Source organism: Haemaphysalis longicornis, unplaced genomic scaffold, assembly GCF_048455015.1.
Source record: "Haemaphysalis longicornis isolate Haplotype H1 unplaced genomic scaffold, Haemaphysalis longicornis Haplotype H1 scaffold_2, whole genome shotgun sequence".
Classification (NCBI taxonomy): Eukaryota; Metazoa; Arthropoda; class Arachnida; order Ixodida; family Ixodidae; genus Haemaphysalis; species Haemaphysalis longicornis.
Window position 1 is genome coordinate 100,994,020 of NW_027526295.1, and position 24,854 is coordinate 101,018,873.

Here is a 24,854-nt window from a genome sequence, read left to right on the forward strand (position 1 = left end):
GTGAACGGTGGTACCAACCGTACACTTTTTACCTCACCCCTGTACCCATACTTCAAGGGCTCGGGAGTATCGCTCCGACTTCTCCACATATACGCATCCGCAATTCCGTGTGGGTCACCGAATACGGCGAACACAACGCGTGAGCAACGCGCGCATCTCAAGAAGCCCCACGCGCTTCGACGCGGCGCTTGGAATCCTGGAAACTTGTGCATATTGATACGCATGCGTGCAAACATTCCCGTACCCGTGTACGCTCGCAGAAGGCCGCGCCACCAAGTCGCCGCATTCCACAACCTAGCTGGCGCGCGCACGTACATCAAAGCCCCTCCTTGAACGAAGCGTCGCTGAATGTGTGGCCGTATGGCATCTCTTAGTGCAGAAAGCTTGTTTACGAGACAGAAAACTTCGCACCACTCGAAGAAGAAGCAAACGGTAACGAAAAAAAAAAAGGGTAAATGAACCGCTTATCACGCATTACAAATCAAGCGAAGGTGTCTTTGCTCGTACGCATACTTGTCTATCACGCGGCACAGATGTCGCCGTATAAATACATATATGCAGAGTTCGGCTTGTTTGTGCGAGCGAAATGTGCACCCGACCACAACTCTAAGAAAAAGGTCATCGTAGGGTGTAAAACAATAACGCAAACCGATTGTTTTCTCCTAGCCGACCTTTTAACTCTTTGCCCTGAGCTGGCCTTGCGCCACCAAAACCAACAATCATAACATAAAACTGACCGGGGACATGCAGTATCCACAAGTACTGAACACGGAATGTCTCGACGCCTTACACACGCACACGTACCCGCACAAACACGGTGCCAGTTATCCTGCAAATATGTCGATGCCTCCGGAAACGTGCTAGCAGGCCGCCACTTGGGTGGTGTATAACGTTTATTTCAGCTGCAATGGGGATGGCTTAGTGGAAGCGCAGATAGACGGATACTTGGAAATTGAGCGAGCTGTTCCGAACGTAATTTTTAATAAGCATGGAAAGTGCCGTTTCAAGATAGCGAGACAACATAGGTACGGGGCTTGTCGGTTTGTTACGAAGCATAGCTCTCTTTCAAGCGGTCATCTCCTGGGCCGTCGTGACGATAGTGTCTGTTCCCCGTGGGCGCCGTTTGGTTTTGGTGAGGTATACCCTGCAACGTTATTAATTCGCCCTATCCGTCCAGACTGTAAAATGGAGGGTCTCGCGTGGGTTTCGCGTGGGTTTCGTAGAGGGTCTCGCGTAGCACTGAATACTACGATTAAGCAGAATGCACGGAATTTCACGTAAAGAGGTGCAACTCTTTTCATTATACACCGGAAACTCTACAAGCGTCGTGAGATGCTCTTATTCGGAGATACTCATGCTCCGGAATGAAATATCCCGCTCCTGTCTGTCCGAGGGTACCAAAACTGGAGCAGTGCAATGAGGGCACGTACTAGAGTTAACTTAAAAGAAAATTTTAAAAATCAGGGTGTTTTAAATACATCTGCAAGAGAGAGAGAGAGAGAGAGAGAGAGAGAGAGAGAGAGAGAGAGAGAGAGAGAGAGATGGAAAGAGAACTATGCGTAGGATTCTTCTGCATCTATGAAAATTTTGGTTCCCTCGCTTTCAATTGCCGAAGTACGTGCAAGTGCTCCTGCGGGCACTTGCGGGCAACACTTTGACGTTGCGTTCCCAAATTTCGTTGTCGCAATGAATGGGCCAGGTCAATATCATCTCCCAAGCTCCTTATTTTTTGCGCGCGTGTGTTTGTGTGCGTGTATGTCCGTCTGATGGATTTCCTTTCATGTTTCCCTTTCTTATTTGTATTATTCATTTTAGCATATAACCCTCATAACATGTTGCTGTGTTCCCCTGATGGTGTACCTCCTAACGTTGTCGCCCCCGGACAAACAAAGGAACCGCCGTGACCGCGTCGAGGGCACGCGCGAGTCGTAATGTTAACGCCTCATGTGGCCATGAAATATTTGCACTCCATTAAAGACCACGCTTGCACTGCGGACACGTGATTGAAGGCTGCGCCTCGTGGCATCACCAGTCGTTCTAATGCCCAGCGCTGACTTATCATGATAAAGCCGCAAGTAATTCGCCTCCGCAAAAGTAGACTGTATGAGCGGCCGTCAGCGCAGTGAGTGCACCCTAAGCGGCAACGGGAGACAGCTATAGGACGGCGGCGAGAATCGCCCATTCGCTCGTGAGAACAAGGAGTGCGGTTAATAAAGTCGGAGGTACAGAGCAATTCTTTCCCACGGTTGCTCTGATGCCCACGTCTACGCGGGGCGTCGCAATCCTGCATGCTCTAGGTGTCTTTTTTTCAATTAAGAGTGACCTGGCAAGAATAGTGCGAGATGAGGCCTGCACTCCGCCTCTCAAAATATCACGCATCATCTCCGACGAGTCCTAATCACGACTGAAACCATAATCGTATAGGGTTTCATAGTCCTAACGCCTTCACGTGGAACCACAAACCCTAGACGATTTTTTTAAGCGTTGTATCCTCCGGAGTTACACGTGGGCTGTTAGCCGCGCCGCATATAGTGGATGGCACTGGATTAATTTAGACAACAGGGGGATCTTTAAAGATCTCGACATACACGGGCGTTTTCGTGTTTTCGGCTCCAGAAAAACGGCCGCCGCGGCCGGGGTCGAACCTGGCACATGACTTCACCCACTGAGCGACCGCGGCGGGTAGGGCTTAAGAATTGATATTTTTCGCTTAATTAAGGAACAAGCGGTAATGGCTAGTGGTAATTATGAGCACCGAGGTACTGTGACGACGGCTTACGCTTATCAAGCACCCAAACACCCAGCGCTGGCGGAAGGCAACTACAAAGAAGAGAAAAGTGTCGGCCGTAGAACCGCTGCGCAAAAAAAAAAAAAAAAAAAAAAAATGCCGCGAAGGTTGCCCAAGCCGAGACAAGCTGCTTGTTGTGACGGTCACGGCTGGCTGCCGCTCGCGGAGACGAGTGGAACGCGGCCCTCACCGCACACAACAACACATGCCACGGAGCCAGCCCCGAGGACGGATTAGCATACGCGGCACCCCCGTCCCTCGCTGACGGATACTGCGCAATAGCGGACTACAAGGGCCAGCGGCGGCAGCAGCGCGGAGTCACGACAGCTGAGCCCAGGAACGGCCACAAAAACCGCGCGGACCGTATATTTCGCGCGGGTGGCCCCAGCTGCGAGCTCCCCCACTCCGGCGCCGCTCCTGCTGCGGCGGCTCTCCGAGGCGTGCGTCACCCGTACGACGCTTCCATCTCCGCCGGACCGTACGTCCGCCCGTCCAGCGTGGTTAGCCTTCACCTCGCCACAAGTAAACGCGCGTTACCTAACGTCCCTGCGCATATACAGAGTTGCCTTCCGACGCGCAGCTAAACTTCACTGCAGCTGCGTATACAACTGCCGACGCACCTCGCTGCCCGTGAACGGCGCACCGAAGTGCTTCTAATTATGACGCGACAGGCATGAAGCGGTAAGGGGGTGCGCCAGAAAGGCAGCTGCCTGCCCCGCCTGCTGGGTTCGAGGTATACGCAGTCGAGCTTTGAAAAGACTGCAGCGCTTGCCGCCGAGTTGCCGGCGGCGGCGCAAATTGCGGCAAGTTTGTTATACGGTATTCGACTTACCGGATCACTTAGTAACGCGCAGCCTACAAAGCGAACCACCTAGGCGTGTCTCATCTGAATGTCAATTGCTAGTATAAGGGGGCGGTAGGGGGGGGGGGGGGATACGTGATTTGATTGATTGTAGGGTTTAACGCGCCGACGCAACGCAGGCGATGAGGCGCGCCGTAGTGGAGGGCTCCGGATTAATTTTGACCGCCTGGGGATCTTTAACGTGCGCCGAAATCTCGTACACACAGGCGTTTTTGCTTTTCGCCTCCATCAGAAAAGCGGCCGCCGCGGCCGGGAATCGAACCCGCGACCTCGTGCTCAGCAGCGCAACGCCTTAGCCACGGAGCCACCGCGGCGGGAAGAGGGAGGGGGGGGGGATACAACTACTTTTGTACACGGTGGGTTCAGGGGGTGTCAGCTAGGTCGTGGCTCATATTGAGCGGAAGCTGGGGTTTGAGAATTTAAAGATGTTTAATTAACTGAAAAAACTTGGATAACATATGTAGACAGAGGAGCACTCAAAGAAGACGTCTGAAACCCCAGCTTCCACTCAATATGAGCCACGACCAAGCTGACAAGGGTGACACTAGAGACATCGCTACAGTTTGCCGGCGACGTGGAGCTGCTACCCGAGCGAACACCTATAACGCTGGCACTGCCGTGAAGCTATATTTCATGCCTTTTGACGAAGAGTTGCTTCTCTGTGTGTGTGTGACGTTTTCGCAGCTCGTTGTCAGAAAGTCTCAACGGTGCGTCTGCCATGATCGACCTCTCACATCTAGCGTTAATTAGTATTTATTAACCAGTTTTGGTGAAGTAGACAGCGCATAGGTTTAGAAGAAAGAGTTTGGTATGAAGCAGGTACCACACAGGGCTCGTGTTCGAGATAGTGCCACGATAAAAGATACCAGCACTTCCGACTGTTTCCGTCCTTAACGCTTTCACAGCTCCTCCTCCAATTAAGGCCCACACGCAACTCCAAACGCGAGATGACGCGCGTCTGACAGGCCTCTCGCATCTCCCTCCTCCATGCTGGCATCTTTAATAATATAGACGGTTAAAATCCGGTGGTGTGAAAGCCGTAGAAGAAGAAGCGGCACTTACCGCCACCAGTAGTCCACTGCTGCTCCATCGCTTTACGAGTTGGGATGAACTTCGCACGGAGGAACGTTGATTCGAGGCGCGCCGTAGTAGTACTCCGCCGACGTCGCGTCGCCTGGCTGGCGCTAAACGAGCAGGCAATTACTGATTCTCGCCGCCGAGAACAAAAAAAGGCGGCGCGGGCTTATTGTAGTGCGCGCGTTCTTCCCCCATTGATTTGCGAGCGCAGCTGCAGCGGGCGCAGGACGGGCTGGGCGGATTTTAAAAGCTTGGGGCCGCGCGCTCCTCGAAGGAGAGATCTATGGCAGGCTCCAGACCTCCTCCTCCTTCTCCATTCCGGACGACCAAGAGAAACGGGCCGAGCAGCAGATCCGGATGCGGAAGTTGAGAAGCTTCCCAGCAGAGTCGCTGGCCCAAGAAGAGAACCGATGCATCCAGTTCAGGAAGAGGATGGGGGATAGGTGAAAGTGATAACCGAGAGAGCACACCGGGCGCGAAGTGATGCGGTACACGTGAAAGGCTTTTACCGGCAGAGTGCATGTCTTATCGAACGAACAAACCGTTGTTTGCGTTTGCTTGCCCGTTTTTTTTTTGTCGTTGTTGTTATTGTTTTTTGAATAGTTTAGACCTGCAATACGGGGTCTGCATTTACTTGTCCGGTAATTACCGCTACACTTCGGGAAAGAAACGAATAAAGCGCCCCGCGTTAAATTCCTGTTCCGGTCCCGCACGATTACGATGTTCATTTTTCCAAGGTAGCAAAGAAATTGTGGTTTTCTTTTTCTCCTTATCCAGAAATGCCGTCCAGTGCATGAAATGACAACGCGAATGATTCGGAGCGAAGCAAGTAGGCGAGAAATCGAGCCACCACTGACAGCGCGCAGACGAAACAAGTCAGGTGGACTTCCCAATCCAAGCCACTAACGAACGTGCTTTCGAAAACGCGTCGTCGTGGCCTTTTGAGTGAGTGGAGAGTTCAGGTGCCCCCGCGACGAATCCGAGATCAGATCACGATAAAAACAAACTGGGGGTCAGGGACTGAGACACACGACGACGGAAGAAATCGCTGCCAGCCGCCTCGCAAACGCGTTCGCTCGTAATATACAGTTCCGAAACAGTAACGCTTGTATTGCGAAATCTGCCTTGTCAAGCCACACCTGACAGCGTGCAGCTAAATTATACAGCGATTTAAGAGAACGAGCAGCAGCTGACGGGACACAGGCCGTGAATCGAATTGCCGCCCGCACAACTAGAATCACTCTATAGGGTGGACTCGCGTAATGAAAAAGAGAAGTTACAATCGGCGCCAGCGTTTTCGCGCAATGGCAAGTGTACAACACCGATGAAGTATGAACACGCTCTTTATCAGACCAGGTAATCAGGGAGCGCCCGGCCATGAAAACACACGCAGACAATGAGAGAGAGAGAGAGAGAGAGAGATAGAGATAGAGATAGAGATAGAGATAGAGAGAGAGAGAGAGAGAGAGAGAGAGAGAGAGAGAGAGAGAGAGAGAGAGAGAGAGAGAGAGAGAGGTGCGACTCGGGCGCGCGCGTGCGTACATGTCAACGCGGTCCCCGCGGAACTGGAGCAGAATTTACAGCTGTGTGGCCGTTTCGAAATGTCCATTTCGCGTCCGTCGTAAGACGTGAAGTAGCTGCACTCGCGACCCGCCGCGGTGGCTCAGTGGCGGGTTCGATTCGAAGCCGCGGTGGCCGCTTTTCTGATGGAGGCGGAAAGCGAAAACGCCCGTGTGTTCGAGATTTCGGCGCCTGTTAAAGATCCTCAAGTGGTCGAAATTAATCCGGAGCCCTCCACTACGGCGCGCCTCATCGCCAGGGTTGCGTCGGCGCGTTAAACCCCATAATCAATCAATCAATCAATCAATCAATCAATCAATCAATCAATCAATCAATAGTTGCACTCGCCAGTCTTTCGACCTGCGCAAAAAGCAACAGCCCCGTTATGCGTGCCTTGCTTTCTCATTCGGGTCGTCTGCTCTCAGCCGCTCACAGCTCGCTTGAAGTGGACACATTGAAACGGACACGAAACGGACAATTAAGGCTCCAGATTCCGCCCCTGATAAGGTGCGATGCGTCCGGTCCGCGCACGGCCACCGCGGATTAGTCACTCGACATCGACGCCTCCCTCGCGCGTTACGCCACTGCAGGCTGTAATCATCGGCTCGGCGACCGGGATACCGACGCGAGGCTCTGCCCACTGCGAAGCGTAGAACCGCCGAACACTTCCGCCGCTTTGGGCTCGGCGAGCTTCCAGGAACACGGCTTGCACACCGTTCTCGCAGAAATGCGGGCGAGCTTCAACCGCCACGAAGCTTCGAATTCGTTCGCTCTGAAATGACGCTGCTTCGATAGCTCGCTGCCACCTCTGACCTCCGTGCCAGGAAAATCCGACCACCACTTTCCAAGCCGCGCGGCCCAATCACGGTATTGTGCTTGTAGAGCAGGCTTTGAACGCGGGACAGCGCGCATCGGCCCAGACAAAGCGCCTCAGCTGGCACGGTAAAATATCTACCTCGGCGAGGTACAAGCAAAGAACTGCTGCCTTCAACAAGACTGTCTCACTGAAGTCTGTTTTGGTGCGCATTAAGTCCACGCATGCAAGCGCTGCTTATTTTCCCTACACAAGCAGCCGGACAACGCATGACATTGACATTTGAAACGACAGTATTCGGAGAACGAGAAGAAAGAAACGGCACGAACTCCGTAAGTGGGACCAATAAACGCTTACGCGGCCATGGTGTACACCGAGGCCGCTTAAATCCGGCTTCGCTACTGCAAACACAGACATTGCGGGGAAGACATTTTTCCAGGCGTTATATACCAAAATAGGAGTGCGCCTTTCATTAAATACCCCGTAACACTCCATATCAAACCGTTCTAAAGTCGGCTTCGCCGCTATACGCAAATGCATTGCTGGTAAGGCAATTGTTAGGTTATAGTCTAGAGCTTGAAGACTAACGCCATTTATTAATAACGGCTTCGTGCGCAGCGAGGGTGTGACACGTTAAGCGTTCCAGACGAAACCCTTAGTTGAGCCCACATTTAAGCATGCCAAAATGCCCCTTCAAAAAAATTGTACGAAGCGTGGAACACTCAGGCGCTGCAGCCTCAGCCAAGGATGGAAGAAAAAAATCCCGGGCCATCTCCACTAACGCAAAATCTGGGGAGGGGCGAAGCATGCAGTGTATAAACGTATTCTTGGCGCCCGGGCGTTTTTGACAACAGAGATGAAATTGTTAAGGGGTACAGCTATACAGCTTTGCTGTAAAAGTCTCTTGTCTTTGAAGCACGAGGCGCTCCAGCGCGAGGCGTTAACGAGTGTCCCTGTGTTCTACTACCGTGACTACATAAGACGGCAATTACGACGACGACTGGAGACGCCAACAGCCCCAGCTCCTACAGGGCTTCGCCCCTAAAAGAAATCTGGGTTCTTATTAATTCCCTCTTCTCATGTCGCCTTAGAGGCGGGTCCTCCAACCGATCGATACACCTTGAGCTGCGTCTACGTGCACTCGGGCCGAATGCGTGGATGCGCGCACCGCATGAATGGCACTCAATCAGGCGCGGCGAAGGGGCGGTGCGACGAACGCGAGAAGGGTTCACGCGGCACCGTTTCGAAACAGATCCTTTGCTTGCACTGGCGTAAGGAAACGACGACCACAGGAGGGATGCGGCGGAATGTCAAGGGACGAAAAGTGAAAGAGGAAGAAAAGAACACGGCAGGCAGGCGGTACGGCATCTGAAGAAAAAAATGGGGGTCAGCGGGGGACCCGGTTAACTTGCGCGCACGACTGCAGTTGAACGCAGAAAACGAGACGCGTTTTGCAAACGCAACGGTCGGGAGCCTCCTTTCTGGGATTCGGAGACTGCTGAGGGAAACACGTATCGGATTAGGAAGGACCTAAAGCAAAGTGAGGAGGGAATTGACTCGACACGAACGTTATGAAATTATTTAGCGTTGGTGTTAACTATGCGTAACAACAGGGTTAACAGGAACGAAAGCATGCGAAGTTCGCTGCTGCCTCTGATGGCAGTAAGGAAGCCCAGGAAGCGCGGTTTCCCATAAATTATCGCCATCATTGTGGCGAAGACAAGGCTGATTGCAAGCGCTTTTGTAAGGAAATCAACTTTCGTGCGCACCTTACCTGCGTAGAAAAAAAAAAAAAAAACTAGCGCACGTGCACATTGCACGCGTACGCACTGAATTCGCAGGAACGCCTGCCAGGCGAACTAAAAATTGTCAAATTCTCATTCTGAGTTCCCACGGTACGACGATCCCAAAACACCTACGCTGACAAAAAAACCGTTGTCCAGTTACCAGTTACAGTTACAATTATATTATACATTTGATACCCGTGGCCTGTGGGCTACGTGGGCGTGTGTGTGATGCACCGGAACATAGACACTTACAGACAAGTCCTCTCATTTTTCCAGCCTTGCGGTGCCGTGCTGTTCAGAAAAAGCTTGCGGAGTTGGGAACTGTCGAACAAATGCGTCGTGCTATTCAACGGGCCTTGTTAAAGTCGGCTTCACTACCACACACACATTTGTCGCAGGGAGGACATCTTTTCAGGAGCAATATAATCGCCTGATGTTATGAAATCATAAAGGCCGTATGGCCTTTCATTAAATCCCCCCCCCCCCCCTTTTCAGAACCCCTGCATACACCTGAAACGGTATACATAAAGCCCCTTGAAAGTCGGCTTCACTTCTACACAAATATGCATTGCCAGAAAGACACATTTAGGGCCACTACAAGCAGTCATCAATGCATAAAATCACACCCCAGGGGCCACCGGACTCAACAAGCTCCTGTAGATGGCAGTCTGCTGTCCGCGCCATTGCTACTGCTTCGCTTAGCTTTACGTAGAGGCTCCACGCTTTTCTTTTTTAGCTTACCTATCTCTTTTATTTATCACCCCCTTTTCTCCTCTCTAATCTTTAATCCCCCTCCTTCGCCTCCCCAGATGGGCTCAATAATATCCCCAGTGCACTTCCTTTCCTTTTCACCCGAATCGCCATATCTCTCTCTCTCTCTCTCTCTCTCTCTCTCTCTCTCTCTCTCTCTCTCTCTCTCTCTCTCTCTCTCTCTCTCTCTCTCTCTCTCTCTCTCTCTCTCTCTCTCTCTCTCTATTTGTTATTAGCATTTTAGCATTTTCGTACGCGCCGAAAGTAGGGCACATCCCGCAGCGTTGCAGATGGACATACAGGTTTCCTCGATGAGCCCACACAGAAATGATTGCGCATTTAACAATTTAAACGCCAGCCGACAACTATTTCGTACAGTTCTGTGTGAGCAGTCTTGCTGGGCTCCAAACACGACCGCTGAACTAGAAGCGCAAACTTGTCGTCTTCACGACCTCTTCCCGTGACGCGACTTAAGCGCTCAACCGCATACTAAGATCTCCGATATTTGCACCTAGAACATGCAACCGACTCACAGCCGAACGGGCGATCGAACAAGCACGGAACCTCCGTACGCAAAACTGTTCGTACGGAATCCTCGCTTGCAAGCACTTCTTCCCACGCCTTGCTCGTCACAACCTCACTGTACCGCGCCTCGATATGCGACTGCTAATTGGTCGGCGGATCTCGACCACCCCTAAAATTTCTGGTAGGGCAGCTGTCTATTACTGCAGGTTAGAAAGCTGTTATCGCTGATCAAAATACTGAAGCCTTCAAGCCCATAGGGACGTGGTCACCGCATATAATTACTTGTTAAAGATTCAAACGCCTACAGACATTTCCCCGTGTATCCTGAACTTCCTTATAGACATGTCTAGATGGTACCCAGACCCGGTAGCCCTAAAATGACAGCTTCATTCCCGCGAGCCCTGGAAGAAACCGTAACAGCAAAAATCAACACGCTGCAATACAATAACTAGGCTTGCATGTGAGACTAGCTGTAGCAACGCATACAAATCAGGTAGGCTACAATAACAACTTCGGGAACAGCACGAACTTGTAAAACAACAATTCGCGCCGTTACCCCCGTTATTAATTCAGGGAAAAAAACGGCTGTCTTCGAGGTAGTTATCGCGTGAAAAATGGCGGCAAGGAGCTACTGCACGTACCAAACATGAGAAAAAAAGGCGGTTCGCGGCGAGGGGGATACGACGATCGCACGCGCGGAGAGAGAGAGAAGCTTGCGCAATTTATATGCGCTTGCAAGCAGTGCTTTCGCGGCTGCAAGTTTGAGCGGCGCGGTTTGCAGTTGCGAAGAGAAGCAATGAATAAGAACAAGATAACGGTAACGACGGAGATTCGGAGAATGCGTACAAGTGTAATGGAAAACGCTAGCGGAACGCGCTGGGCGTGCTAACCGCGGAGAAGTTGAATAGCCTTGAAGGGGGGTCCGCTAAAATTCTCTCTCGGCCTGCAATACGTATGCATGCATGCACAGCGGACACGCACGCTGCAGCGAGAAGTTGTTAAACGAGGGAAGAAAAATATCGGCCGGGGGGCGTCTCTTCTTCCCAGCGCAGCCGTGCGAGGCTATAGCAGCGCCGGGCGCGTTTTGGGCCTGCAGACGTCGTCCAAACGTGCACGACGGGAAGACACGGTATGAGAACAAATCGGGTAGCATCGTTATAGATTTAGATCAGACGGTATGCCGCGCAAAGAAGTGGTCATTTAATTGCGTTCGAGCCGGCCGCTCCGAACAATAACAGACCACCGGATCTCGCTAAACTGCGCCTGCACGGGTGGCAGACCCGTTCTGAAGATAGCGGGTCACGGAACAGAGCGGCTTTTTGTAGGAACATGTGCGGCGTCCATGCGTGGCATTAAACCGTTCGCCACGGTCCACCGAGTTTTCTGTGCTGGCGAACAACCCCGAATCGGTCGCGCTTGTTCTTCCCCTAACGATGTGTTACGCCATGTACCGGGGGGGGGGGGGGGGGGGGGGGTTAGAAAAATCGGACGAGAAACGTTACGAATTCAAAATTAACAAATATAAGTGTTGACCACGCAATCCCGGTACACTTTGTCTATGCTGCGGCGGTTTGTCGGAGATTGCTCTACTCCCAGTATCCTCCCCAGATTGACTTGACCAGTGTGTTCGCAGGGCATACCGAGACACGAGATGAGAGCAGAATGTCTGCAGTTCTTATTTAGTCTTTTACACCACGGCGACAGCAAGGGCAAGGATTCTTTATTTGCTTTGTGCACAGCTGCGAATGGAGGAACTATGTACGGAGCCTAGGTCACTGCATGCTTTTTACATTTCCAGATAACGTAAGCGGCAGAGTTTAGGCCTAACATTGCTCTTAGAGGTATTTTCTCAATACAGTTAACGAAGTTATACGTCAAAGCGTGAAGTTAGGCCTTATGCTCATTGTTTAGGATTGACGTTAGGTAACCTTGACGTTACGCCCAACGACACACCAAGCAACGTCGTACTCATTTACGTCAACTGCGAGTACCGGCTGACGACGTATAGCCCTCAAAGCGCGGCAAGAGTCCTTCAACTCTGGCGCGGCGTAGGGCACATCGGACCGTCATTTATTGGCCGCCAATGGGAAATCAAGGGCTGCGTTTCTGCGGACCAATGGGGATTTACGCGCCGCGTCTCTGGCACGGCGGCATTTTCAAAAAACCGCTAGAGCACATGGAGCACATGTGGGTCACTGTGAACGAGCAGATTCGACGCTGCGATTGGACGAAGAAAAGGGGACGCCAGCTTGTAGCTTGGAACGAAGGAAGGGCGACGTAGCCAGTCGCCCGACGACAGGTAAATACCAAAGAGGTGGTGGCCGGCTGCGAATATTCCCCGTGACAGAATTTTTAATGGAATCCCGCGCGAGCGCGTTGTTTCGCGCTCAGATGCAATTACCATAAATCGACGCCGTCGACAGCGCCCCGCGCGTGGTCTCTCTATCGTGCGCGGGCCCGAAGCAGCGTGCTGTATGCGCGAGTTCAGTCCGAGCAATCAGCCGGCTGTCAGAGGCCCTAGTCACGCGGCTTTCCGAGCCTGGAATAGCGGCCGGGCGCCTGGGAGGTCGCGCGGCGGCATCCTGTAGCGATACAGCAATCGTGTTTTTAGAAACTCCACGCGCGTCTCTCCGCCGCCGCTTGAAAAGACAGGCAAACAAGGCGGGCAAACGCAGACACAAATTTGTCCCCGGCGGGAAATCGATAAGGGGCCCCCCCGGCAAAGGCCGCCCCGCCGGCGGTCACGTGCGACGCGATTCCGGCAGCAACGGAGAGAGACGCAGACTTGGAGGTTTACAAAACAACAAAAGAGACTTGGTATACCACGCATCGAATAAAAAGAGACAAGGGTCACGGGAATCAGGACAGGGCGTTTCGATGCCTGGAACGCTGGGGAATCTAAGGCGCAACGGATACCCCAAACGACGCGTCACTCAAAGAGCACTGCATAGAACACAGTCGGAGCGTGGTGCTCTGCGGAAGACCCGACAGTCGAGAAATACTACTGATTCGCGTAGGCTTGCGCTTAAAGGTTCACAGAGTTCGAACTGAGGACAAATAGGCGACAATTTCTCGCCATGAGCCAGGAATAGAGCGTATCCTTCAATAAAGATGAAGAAAACTCTGAAAGCTCATTAACGGTTTACTTCCTTGATTGATTGATTGATTGTGGGGTTTAACACGCCGACGCAACGCAGGCGACGAGGCGCGCCGTAGTGGAGGGCTCCGGATTAATTTTGACCACCTGGGGATATTTAACGTGCGCCGAAATCTCGACCACACGGGCGTTTTCGCTTTCCGCCTCCATCACCGTTTACTTCCTTGACGCACGTCTTGTAACGCACGGTGTTCATGTAATTCGCCTTTGGAGTCGCCTGTGCGCTCTCATGACCCGAAATATCAACGCATACATATCGAGGCCCCGTAACTAATCCCAACACCCTAGTCTATCGTTTTAGCGTAAGTAAATAGCCCAGCATTCGCCATCACCGACAACCGGCATGCCTCGAACCCGCGACCTCGCCAACACCACTGAGCGGCCGCAGCAGCCGGCCGGCTGATTATTCCACCCGTCGGAGCGTCGAAGTGCCATCGAGGAGGCAGGGGTCCAGAGCGGCGGCGCGATTGCCCTCAGGGCCACCGGAGGACGAACCAATGAGGCCCGGGACTTCCTTGTCGCGCCCGGGCCCGGCTGCGTTCGGCCCATTGAGAGGGCCGCGCCGCGTGTACGGGCGCCGCCACTACATGCAATATGCCTGCCGCCGCCCTGTCAATCGACGCGCAAGGCGCGCCTGTTACAGAGTGCCCCGCGATGACCGGCCACAGGCGCGCTCGCACAAGGTCGGCCGTCGAGCATCGGAACCAGGCGGCTCGAAGGCCGTGCTTGTCTTGCGTGGTTAGCGGGAACGCGCTGTTCTGAGTGCAGGCCACGGCACCTGCCTTGAAAGGTATACAACAAGGACGCAGAACTAAGGCGCATGTTTAATCCTCGAGATGGTGTGCTAAGCTGTATGCACGTGCAAGGAACACCTGTAACTGCAAAATACATTCTTTGCTCGGTGAGGGAACTCGGATTACGTGAGGTGTTCCTTCGCGCTCCGGGAGATCAGGGAAAGAAAGGAAGTCGTCTTTCTGAATCGTCAGTAAACTTTTTTTTTAATGTGTTTCTCGTGTGTCACTGTGTTTACTTACCTTATTTTCTCGCACGCTTTGCGAGTTTTTTTTTTTTTTAACACGAAAGTGTTTTATTCCGGGATTCACGAAGGTTTCACTTACGTCATATCCGTAGCAGAAGTGACGCCAATACAACGAAGCAAGTGACCTGCAAAGGGTGCACCTCTGCACGCAGAGTCTTCTTGTGGGGAAGCAACCTTTAGTACTACTTCGGGTTGTTCGTTTTCGGGTTTTATATGTTAACACGAATGCGTTTGATGCCGGGATACACCAAGATTTCACTGACGTCATATCCGTCCCGGAAATGACGCCAGTGCACCTTTGCCGAAGCGAAGCGACCCGCCAGCAGGACGTCGCTCGCTAAGCACACCCACAAGACAGCCGCCGAACAGCAAATCATGCTCAGCTGCAGATTTCGCTGCACATTTCACTTTTGTGTTTTACCGATTCCTGCAAGAGAGGAATCAACCAATTTTTTTTTTGTTTTCGGACTTTATATATATATATATATATATATATATATATATATATATATTGCCTTGGTGATATTATTTTGCGTATTTCTGCTGATAACATGTGTTTTCGTCTGTTTAATGAATAACAGGATGTCCCCCTTCAGTCTCTGACTCCAGGACCTCATTCAGAAATCTTGCATTGTACACATTCTTGTTGTAACACAAAATAAATAAATGCATATATATATATATATATATATATATATATATATATATATATATATATATATATATATATATATATATATATAATCACACAAATCGCGGATATTCGGATGAGTAATGCGCACGGACAGGAAGTCCAGCAGATCGGCTAGATACATGGACAGTATACACGCAAATTGAAAAGCGCGCCTGGTTACGCGACAGCGATAACGAGAAATGACGCGACCGTCCGCTGTGAGGCCATCGGAGAGAAATGGAAAATAGATAAAGCGGGAGGCAGTGCGCAAAACTGCAGCGGCGAAGGGAGAGGCTGAGATAAACGACTTATTACGAGGGTGATTCATTTTCATTCATTAGGCGATGACCTACTGCGGCGCAAACACGCGCAGTGCCCATTTTTCTCCTGCCTCGCCCAGTCCACCGCAGGCCTCGTGTGGACACGGCTTCCGGGAGCGGTGTAAAGTTAATGGAACGAGAGGAAGGACATCCTTGTCGTGTAAACAGCAGAGACCGAACGGGATCACGCAAGCGCTTTGTTTTTTTTTTTTTTTTTTTTTGCTCCGCTCATAGAGTCAGCGTATTCGCTCGAAAACAACGGAAGTGCGAACAGAATGCTACTATCTTCATGACCCAGATAGGTAGACTATTTCGCTATTGCCTGCTATTGTACGGCGCGGGGCCTATTGTAATAATGAGTCTCCACTGAAATTCCCCGAAAGCTTTATCATTTCACCAATTAAAAATTGAGTTAACGCACTTGAGGACCGCAGTTTTCTGTTTTCGCTTCACTTGTTTCCTGCTGTACAGGACCACAGCGGGGCGAACGACATTAGTGGTTTGTGTGGCACACGAAATCAGTTTTTGTGTGTGACGTGAATCCGTCGTGAGGGTGTAAGTCGTGCCACAACGAGGCGTATAAAAACGACAAGAAGCTGTACGTTAAACGAAGAAAAATTAATAGCCCGTAGACATCTTTTGCGGGAACATTTTTTAATCAGGGTCGATTCGATGTTTTTTTATTAACGCCTTTAATTGCTGCTGCTGTAGCATTAAGCGGTTCAAGCCGTCCGCTAATATAAATCGTGGCGAATGTACATTGCGAGTGAAAAACTAGAGGTCTTCCGCTCAGTACAAATTCTTAATACAAATAATGTTAATTACATCGGAAATTATTTCGTCGCATGGCCGAGTCTAAGTCCTATTTTGCAGCCCTTCTTTCAAAGTGTGTAACACAGCCTTCTCACGGCGTGCTGAAAGGTCTCTCTTCCGTTATCATAACGTCCACCGCGGAAGCGAAGCCTCCCTACAAGCAATTTCCTCAGGAGTCGTTCTCCGGTACTAGCGTAAGCCGACAGCTCCCAGCTACCGTTTCACCACGCAGCTTCGAACAGTTAATTCGAAGAGGCTACCTTGCATCACACCCTCTTTTGTCGAGACTTCCCTGACGGAGTGGAAACTAAACGCATTTCAAGGCGGCATGAATGGGACCGCTGAAGGCAGACTCCGCTGCACCAGCCACTCCTCCCGGTACGCTCAACACCTCCGCCGACAAACAAGCGCAACGACCCCAAGATTGACGAGAGGGGGAGGAGGAGTGACGCAACGGAACAGCCCCCTCTCCTTTCTTAGGATCGACGGGAGGGGGAGGAGGAGAAGCGGTTACAAGCGGCGACCATAACTGTACCACATACGACGGAGCCACAGCTGCGTTTTGAAGGGCGCGCTCAATTAATTGTTCGCGCCACCTCGCCGTTGCGGGGGTGGTGGCGGTGGTGACGTGCCTTCCTACCCGCAACACGCGCCAGAGCGTTGCGAACGCCGCCAACTAACGCAGCGTGAAAGGCGTGCGTGCGCTTCGTCGTCACCTTCCTGCCCCGCTTCCCACCTATTTCGTCCGGTTGCGTGCCGGCAGGCGAACGTATGCGACTCGGAGGAAGAGGACGCGTCGTCACTCGCACGCGGCGTTCTGGGAAAACGCCCGCTCCTCGGACCGAGCAGCTCTCGGCGGGTCAATCGCGCGTTTGACCCCCGATGCGGACACAGAGGGTGTGACTCGGCGAATGGAGAGTGCGCGATTGGCTTTGTTGCTGCTCAATACCCACGGAACACCTGAAAAGTGATACGCAGAATCCCGTACCCTGAATTTCTGGCACGCATATTGTTCCGAGAGTGCTAAAGTACGTATACGGTATCTTCCGCCGCAGAGGGACGTACCGCAGAGGGATGCCCAGAGCGACGTACTGTGCGAAGAAACTGTGTAGGGCATCGGGCTGTCGGCGTCTCATGTCGTCGCAACTGTCTTCTCATGTAGTCACGGCACCAAAACACCGGGACACTCGTTTTCCAACGCCTCGCGCTAGAACGCTTCGTGCTTAAAAGACAGGAGACGTTTACAGCAAAGCTGAACGCCTCTACCGACCAACGGTTTCATCTCCGTGGGCAAAAATACTGCACGCCTCGCCCCTCCCCAGGTTTCACGTTAGTGGAGATGGCCCTGGTTGCTCTCTCTCTCGCTCTCTATCCCCTCGAGAACCTAAATCGACAATTTGTTCGACGGTGCCGCAGTGGCAAAATGCGGCTCTACGGGTAAAACGGATTTCGAGAGCGCTTCGAGCGCCGTGTCTCCGTTGCCTGCGAGGAATCGAGGCCTCGCCACTCGACGGCATTCCGGCACGGGAGCACTATATAAGAAGAGGCGCAGCTCGCTCTTCCACGAACGGCATGCCTCCACAGGTGCGAGAAAGAGCTGCTCGATCGAAACTCTGACGCCGCACGATTCTCGTTAAACACCACGGCCTCCTCCGCCTTCCGCTGCTGATCGCTGCCTCTTCTTTCTCTCTTCTATTCTCGTTATTTCCGCGGCCGCACACACATACGCAAGAAGCAGCGACGGCCATTTGTCTTTGGGATGGACCACGCAAGAAGGGGATGGACGGACTCAGATAAAGAGGCTCCCAGCTTTCCACGTTTCCAATCTGGGGCACTTTTTGAGTAGCTCTTGTATTTTTTTCCCCCTGTCCGTGATACTTCGAACAATCTTTTATGTAGGGCGGTGCGGAAATGTGCACGCAAAACGAGAGATTGGATTTTTTTTTTTCTCTGTTCTCGTTGGGCGTTGGTTACGAAAACGCGTCGTGGCAGGCATCGATTAACGTTAGTATGCGGGATTCTTATCTGCTTCACTTCAGTCTGCTGCTCGACGTCTGTCGTGACTCGTAATCATGGGTCGTATCGTAGCGTGCGCGAGTCGTTCGGCGCAGCCGATAATGGTAAAGAGTTAGCGCCCGCAACTTTTCATAACAGCAGCAGCAGCAACTACTAAAGAAAAATGGAGGGCGAAGTAGCTTTTTTGAACCCAATTCATTTTTGTTACGCTTGCGCAGAGGAAGTAAAAAAAGGAACGGCTGCACATAGGCGCTGCCATTTTCGGCAGCAGTTCAAATTGTAGAGACACTCATAAACGATTGACTGGAGCTACCTGATCAGTCATTGACCAGTCTGTTATTAGCGAATGCGCTACTCTGGAGGTATGCGATACAAAATGACCGAAAAACAATGTCGGAAGTGGTTCAATATTAAAGCGAGAAATCAAATTTATCCAAATGAAATGAGGTAAGGGGTATACCGAAAAAAGAAGCACGCACATGCCAACAAGTGTATCGTCGCGTCGTGCCAAATTCACCCAGGGAAATACAAACGGTATAAAAGAAGGGCGCATAAAAGACCGAGTGAGACGCAACGGTGAACGAACTGGAAGAGAATTAAACAAGGCAAAAAACAAAACAAACAGCGGTTCGGCGGGAGACGTAAGCGAAGCAAGACACACACTCGAAGCAAGCAGCCGTAAAGAGCAAAAAATCGAAAGACTGACGTAATATAGGCAGGGAAAAGGGGGGGCCTCAAGAATTACGATCTCCCGGGGCTGCCCGCTTATATATCATCTCGGCGGGACGAGCTCAGCGCGCTAAGCCGTTCGCTTGTAGAGCGCGTAAAGCGGGCGCCGCCGAGTCTCGGACCGTGGATGGGGAGTACGCGTATAGGAATGAGACAAGAAGACGGGGTTACTTATGCGCACAGCCTGGCGGTGGAGAGCCCGGAGTGGGGGTGTATATACACACACACACGCGGATATTCAGCTACGCATGTAATAACTGGCCCCGATCGATATCCGCCGGAAGCCGTGAATCAGTGGGCAGCGCCAGTGCGCACGCTAGTATATGGACACTGTTCGATGGGAAGTGCTACGACCCACTCAGCCGAAGAGCCCTTGTTTGCACTTCCTCCCGCACTGCCGCGATACCCGTTTTAAGGAAGAAGAATAATAGGACGACTGGGATTTTTTTTTTTTTCGTTTCTCGCTCTTATCTCTGGAACAAGAAAAATTTGGGCGAAAATTGCGATAAGACGACGATAAGTAAATTAAATAAATAGGATACAACGCAGGCTCAAACATGGCGGAGGGTCGAATGGTCTGTCCAATAAGACATTCTCTCAATAATATGGCGGTTTTCCAAAACGGAACCCGAGTAGCGGCTCGAATGGGATCAACAAAGTTGAACAGATAGGAAAGTTCAAAATTTTTGGGCCCGCACTCTCTATGACGTAAATCGAAGAGTATAAGTACGAAAGTGCTAAAAATTAGAAATTTGTTACACCTTTTTTTATATTTGCGTGTTTTCAGTAAAGCGGTGCCTAAACGACTCTTGCCGCTATATTCATGGTCGTGATGGGCCGAATTAAGGCGCTCAATTGCAGCCCGTTGTCGCTGCAGGCGGAACTCAGCGCCCCTAGCCAACAACAACAACAACAATAATAATAACAATAATAATAAATTGTACCCACCAGTCGGACCAACTATGGGTCTAAGATGTTACGCTCAATAAAACCGAGATTACTCAACACTAATGAAAAATTGTGTCGACCTATAAATTTGTAACCCCAAAGAAACTGATTGATGCGGGTGTTCCCAGAGTGATGTTGGCCGTACTAAAAAAATTATTTGTATTGCTTCCACTGCCCCTGCACTGTACATTGTAATGCACTGTTTTCAACTGCTATATCTGTATTAGGGCTGGGCGTCGATTAAAAATTTTAACGCGATTAATCGTCAGGCTTTGATCGCTTAATTGATCGATTATTCGATTGCGTTGGTTTGTAAAGAAAAAAGAAATATTGTTAGTAATAATAATATATGAATAAAAATGATATCAGTATGATTCTACGTCCAAAACATTACAGGTGAAGAAGTAAGTAGGTCATCGCCATGGCGCTGAGGTGGCTGGGGCGGTTATCACCGCGTTCGTCATTCGCACTGTTTATTAAATCAGCATCATATGCACTCGCTGTAATTACAGGGAGCACTCATTAACCGTGGTCTACTTACCCAGGGTTAGTCTGTGGAACGCTAAAATGATGCGAGTGCCCGCTCGCAGTTTTTTTGTACAGTGTATCTTTACTTATTTATTATACATCAAAGACTCGTGCTCTAAGGCTTTACATGAGGGGTGTACATTCACAAATAACACATTGGTTCAGTGTCAGTACCGAATTTCTTTATGAAAATGAATGAAACTGATGGACCCCGCCGTCAGCGGGAGATCACTCCAGTCTTTCGGTGTTTTAATAATAATAAAAAAAAGAATGCTGATGGGCATGTTCATGGGATACTTATATTAAGGATAGCTTTCCCGCTTTTTTTGCCTATCACCTTACGGTTTTCATCGCTATAATCTCGGGGCACACTTCCATCGTTTGCAGTTGTGCCGTAAGACGGTTTATTTTAGGACGAGTATGATTCTAGACATTCTTACGCAGAATTTTAACACGATACTCTTGGTTCATTTTGCTAACTTGACTTCAGCCGACTGACCGGTTAAAAAAAAATTAATCGCGACTAGCGCATTAATCGACTAATCGGAAGGTTAATCGGTCAATCGCCCACCCCTAATCTGTATACATTCGCGTCATTTTTTTATAGTACTGCGATCCTAGCGTTGTGTATTGCTCCCTTACGTTATGTTTTTTTTTTGAAATCTAAAATGTACGAGTTACACATGCTAAATGCTGCAGTCAAATGGAGTAGATGAAATTATTTTGTTGCATTTGCCTCGTACGCACTGTTGACCCCGTAAACTGAGGGTTGGAGCTTCGTTAAGATGCAGTACTGCAGCTTTTTCTCCAACCTCCTCATGTTCTTGTATGTGAAGCAAACTGGGTCAATATCTAATCGTTCCCACAAGAGCAAGCGCCAAGAAGGCTACCCCGCAATTCTTAGCCCTGGCGCGGTGTGTGTTACGTAAGTAACTTTCTACTACTTCCTTGCGTGCAGTGCACAGTTGTGAATTATTCTTGATTTGAGTAAAAGTGCATCCTTGCTCAGCGCACGTTCCTTTTCTCCCCGAGGCGCGCGGACTGTTGCATATATGCGGCCTGTATGTATGCGAACAGGATGCTGGGCGCGTCGCCGCCTTTCGCGCACTGTTCATCCCGTCGCTAAGAGCGTATCCCAGCAGGCAGCAACATCTCCTTTCATACCTCTGAACAAGACATAAAAAAAAAAAAAAAACAAGGACGAGCAAGAAGCAAATACGGCTTATCAGAGCAACACTACCGCGGTTGTTGCGAGCATGGAAGACGTTTGTGAAGGCAATATACAAATTATGCAGGGGTAGAATCCTGAGAGCAGATGAGAGGGGTCGGCCTTTCTTATGTAAGCCGGTCGGAAAATTTGGCTACCTTCCGCTAGGATAGAGAAGTGCGTGTATGTGTGTGTGTGTGTGTGTGTGAGGGGGGGGGGGGGTCGCATACGCAGTCTCTTTAAAAAGCCGACTCACTGAGGCCGGTAGCCTCTCGAGGAGAAGAGCTCCTTGGCCGCTTTATGTAAGGTGCGGACGAAAGAAAGAAAGAAAAGAAAGCAAAAAAAGTGGAAAGGAAAGAAGGCGAGCACCGCTTCCTTTATTAGGAAAAGTGCGCCGCCACGGCATGCACCGGAGCAAGGTGGCGTAGCGCTCCTTCCGTTCCCAAGGAATGCGGTGCGTGCGGGGAAGCAGAAAAACAACCGCAACGACAAAAAAAAGTAAGAAATAAATAAATAAAGAAAAGGAAAGAAGAACGAGAAGGAAGGAAAGAAGACGCCTAGTTATGCAAGCGAAATGAACCGCTGAAATTTGCCTAAGGTGAGCTCATTTCTGCCGCCAGTAACGCGATCCTCGCTACACAGCTACAAGTTATTGCGCATGCGCTATTACACAGGAGTGGAGCAGGAAGGAAGGAAGGGGGCGGTTGTGCACATAGCTTCGCCGTTCATATGTCCCGGAGGAGGGCAACACACTGCGCCGGCATCTAACTCCGAATCTGGCTCGCGAAGCCGTAATTGAGATGATCCACCACGATTTGGTCCCTTTTGTCTTTTCTTTTAGCATTGGAATGCGCTCTGCAAGCCTCGCACGAGAATACCAGCTACGCCGAGTTTTCCCACGATTGAAGTTAAACGACCCCATAAACCACCCCCGGGAGCTCTAGATCTAGCTCCAACCGGACTTTCTGCTCAGTCGGACCGAGTTTGATCAGAACGGGGGGTGATTGGCGTCTAAGCTCGCGGATATTTTACTTTTATTCCCCTTTTAACGACTCCTCTTCCACAGCCGTCTTTGTCGTTGCCTAGCTTGAGCACGCCGTTAATGAGCTTGATCCCGGTCTGCTATATAGGTCCACGCCCCGCACCAAATTTGGCCCGTTCCGGAGCTCTCGAGCGAGCGGCAAAAGACACCGCCGAAGGCACGCGCATACTCGAAGCGGAAATGGAGCGAGCGATATGCAGCTCTCGTTCTCTTGCCGGGCTGGCGGTACACGACGTGTGTAAATACGACCCCATGCAAACGAAGGGAGGAAATGCACCTTCTCTCCAGGCGTCTTTCTCGCACCGGAAAGGGAGCGTCGGAGCAAAAGTTGTCCCGTAAAAAGACCGCGCCGACAGTATTTTTTTTTTCTGTGTGTGTGCTCGTTTCTTGCTCTGTTCCCCTATCTTTCTTTTATCTTCAAAAGACGTGCCGTTATTGTAAACACAAAATATCGCGAAAGCGCAGTTTCTACCAGTTGGGCAAGGAGATAGACACCCTGGCCCTGTATAGAGTGATTTCCCCGCTCTTCCCTCCCAATTCATCGAGACTGCCAGTTGTTTTATTTTGCTTTATATTCTCTGTAATTATCTAGAGGACTCCTCGCTTTTATCCGCTTAATAAATCACAATTTTACGTCTTTTTTTTTTTTTCCGACACCCCCATCGGACGAGACGAAGTCTTCCCTCCAGGCGTCATCAAGCGTTTGGCGCGCGCATGTCAGTCATCAAGCGAGTTCGCGAAGCTTACTTCGCGGCGCCTGCGTAATTTTTTTTTTATTTTTACTTCTTCTTGGCGTGCTTCACCTTCGTTATTTCGTTTTTTACTCGCTTCGGTGCGTTATTTCTCGGAGCCTCTCTTCCCATAACTCATCACTGCTCATCGTTCTAGAAGCGCAGTCGAGCGCGGCGCCACACTGCAACGTGCGCTGTTGTGCAACAAACCCCCAGTTCTCGACACCCGCTTGAAAAGCCCCCAAACAAAACAACTAAGCTGTTGTTATGAACACCACTCTCCAGCCCCGCGGTTCTCTCACCAAACGCCGTTTTCGACACCTTTCTCCTTCTCACTACTCTAACGTACGCCCTCCGGCAACCTCTCAAACTCAACACGTCTGTTTCAAAACTGCCCCCTATCTAGCCCCTCCTTCTCTGCCTTTAAATGATGACAAATAAAAATACGCAGCCGCAGAAATGGAATGTGCAAACACACTGGCGCGCGCATCATCTGAGGAGGGGAGTGCCCCCCACCCCCGCGAGCGGCCGCCGCTATCAGCGGTGGCTGCGGCGGCGTCGTCGACTTCCGGTGCTGGCACAGCAGAGCGGCAACCCCGCAAAGGAAGAGCCATCAATTCTCAGCGGGGAGGGACGGGGGTCGACGACGAAGACTTTCGCTGCCTCAGCGCGGGCGTGCAGTACCGCGGGAAGTCTTCTTCGTGGTGTAGCTCTAGCTATGCTGCCGCACATACACGACGCCCCAAATGTGCGCTTCTGGATCGAAACGTGCTTCTGAATGCGCTCAGCCGCTTACAGTGTTCAAGAAATGCCCTTGCTCTTCTTTTCGTATCCGTTGCCCAGTGTGAGCTTGTCGGCGGTGGCTCAATGGCTAAGGCGTTGCGCTGCTGATCATGAGGTCGCGGGTTCGTTTCCCGGCCGCGGCGGCCGCTTTTCTGGTGCAGGCGAAAAGCAAAAACGCCCGTGCGTACGAGATTTCAGCGCACGTTAAAGATCCCCAGGCGGTCAAAATTAATCCGGAGCCCTCCAGTACAGCGCGCCTCATAGCCTGCGTTGCGTCAGCGCGTTAAACCCAAAATCAATCAATCCCCTAACTCGTGGGGAGCAGACACGCGTGTGTTTTCGTGGAATCAATCGGTGGGTGAGCGGATGACTCGGTCCTATACAGTCGGTTGGCTATGTAATCGGTAATGAACCTGGTATTCCGCAGTGGAACTGTGTAGATTTGGACGACTCAATGGAGAGAGCGAGCTGGAGAATTGGGTAGAATAAAACAAGGGTGGCGCTGTCGGCAAGGGAGCAGAGGCTAGGCGGGAAAGCTAGCTTTTCAGGGGCCTTGCACGGGCTCCGTCCGCAATTCACGTAAAGCGCATTTGTGTGTGTGGATTTGCCTAAAGGCTGTTAGCTGTTGCACCTGCGTGCCCACGTGACAGTCTCTCACGCCTGTACAAAATCTCGTCTTTAAACCAACCATGAGCTGGAACACAA

At 51.0% G+C, this 24,854-nt stretch overlaps 1 protein-coding gene across 2 annotated transcripts in view; it reads right to left on the minus strand.

Annotated features, from left to right (window-relative positions):
* Window positions 1-24,854, minus strand: part of LOC144169062 (uncharacterized) — a 138,749-nt gene that overhangs the window by 106,908 nt on the left and 6,987 nt on the right. Inside the window, exon 1 of one of the 2 annotated variants that reach the window (XM_077698061.1) lies at window positions 4,713-4,827. The exons of the other annotated variant lie outside the window; for it this stretch is intronic. Coding sequence (XP_077554187.1) covers window positions 4,713-4,740 — 28 coding nt within the window. The 5' untranslated portion in view covers window positions 4,741-4,827. Of the gene's footprint in view, window positions 1-4,712; window positions 4,828-24,854 lie in introns of those variants that run through there. 2 annotated transcript variants of the gene reach the window in all.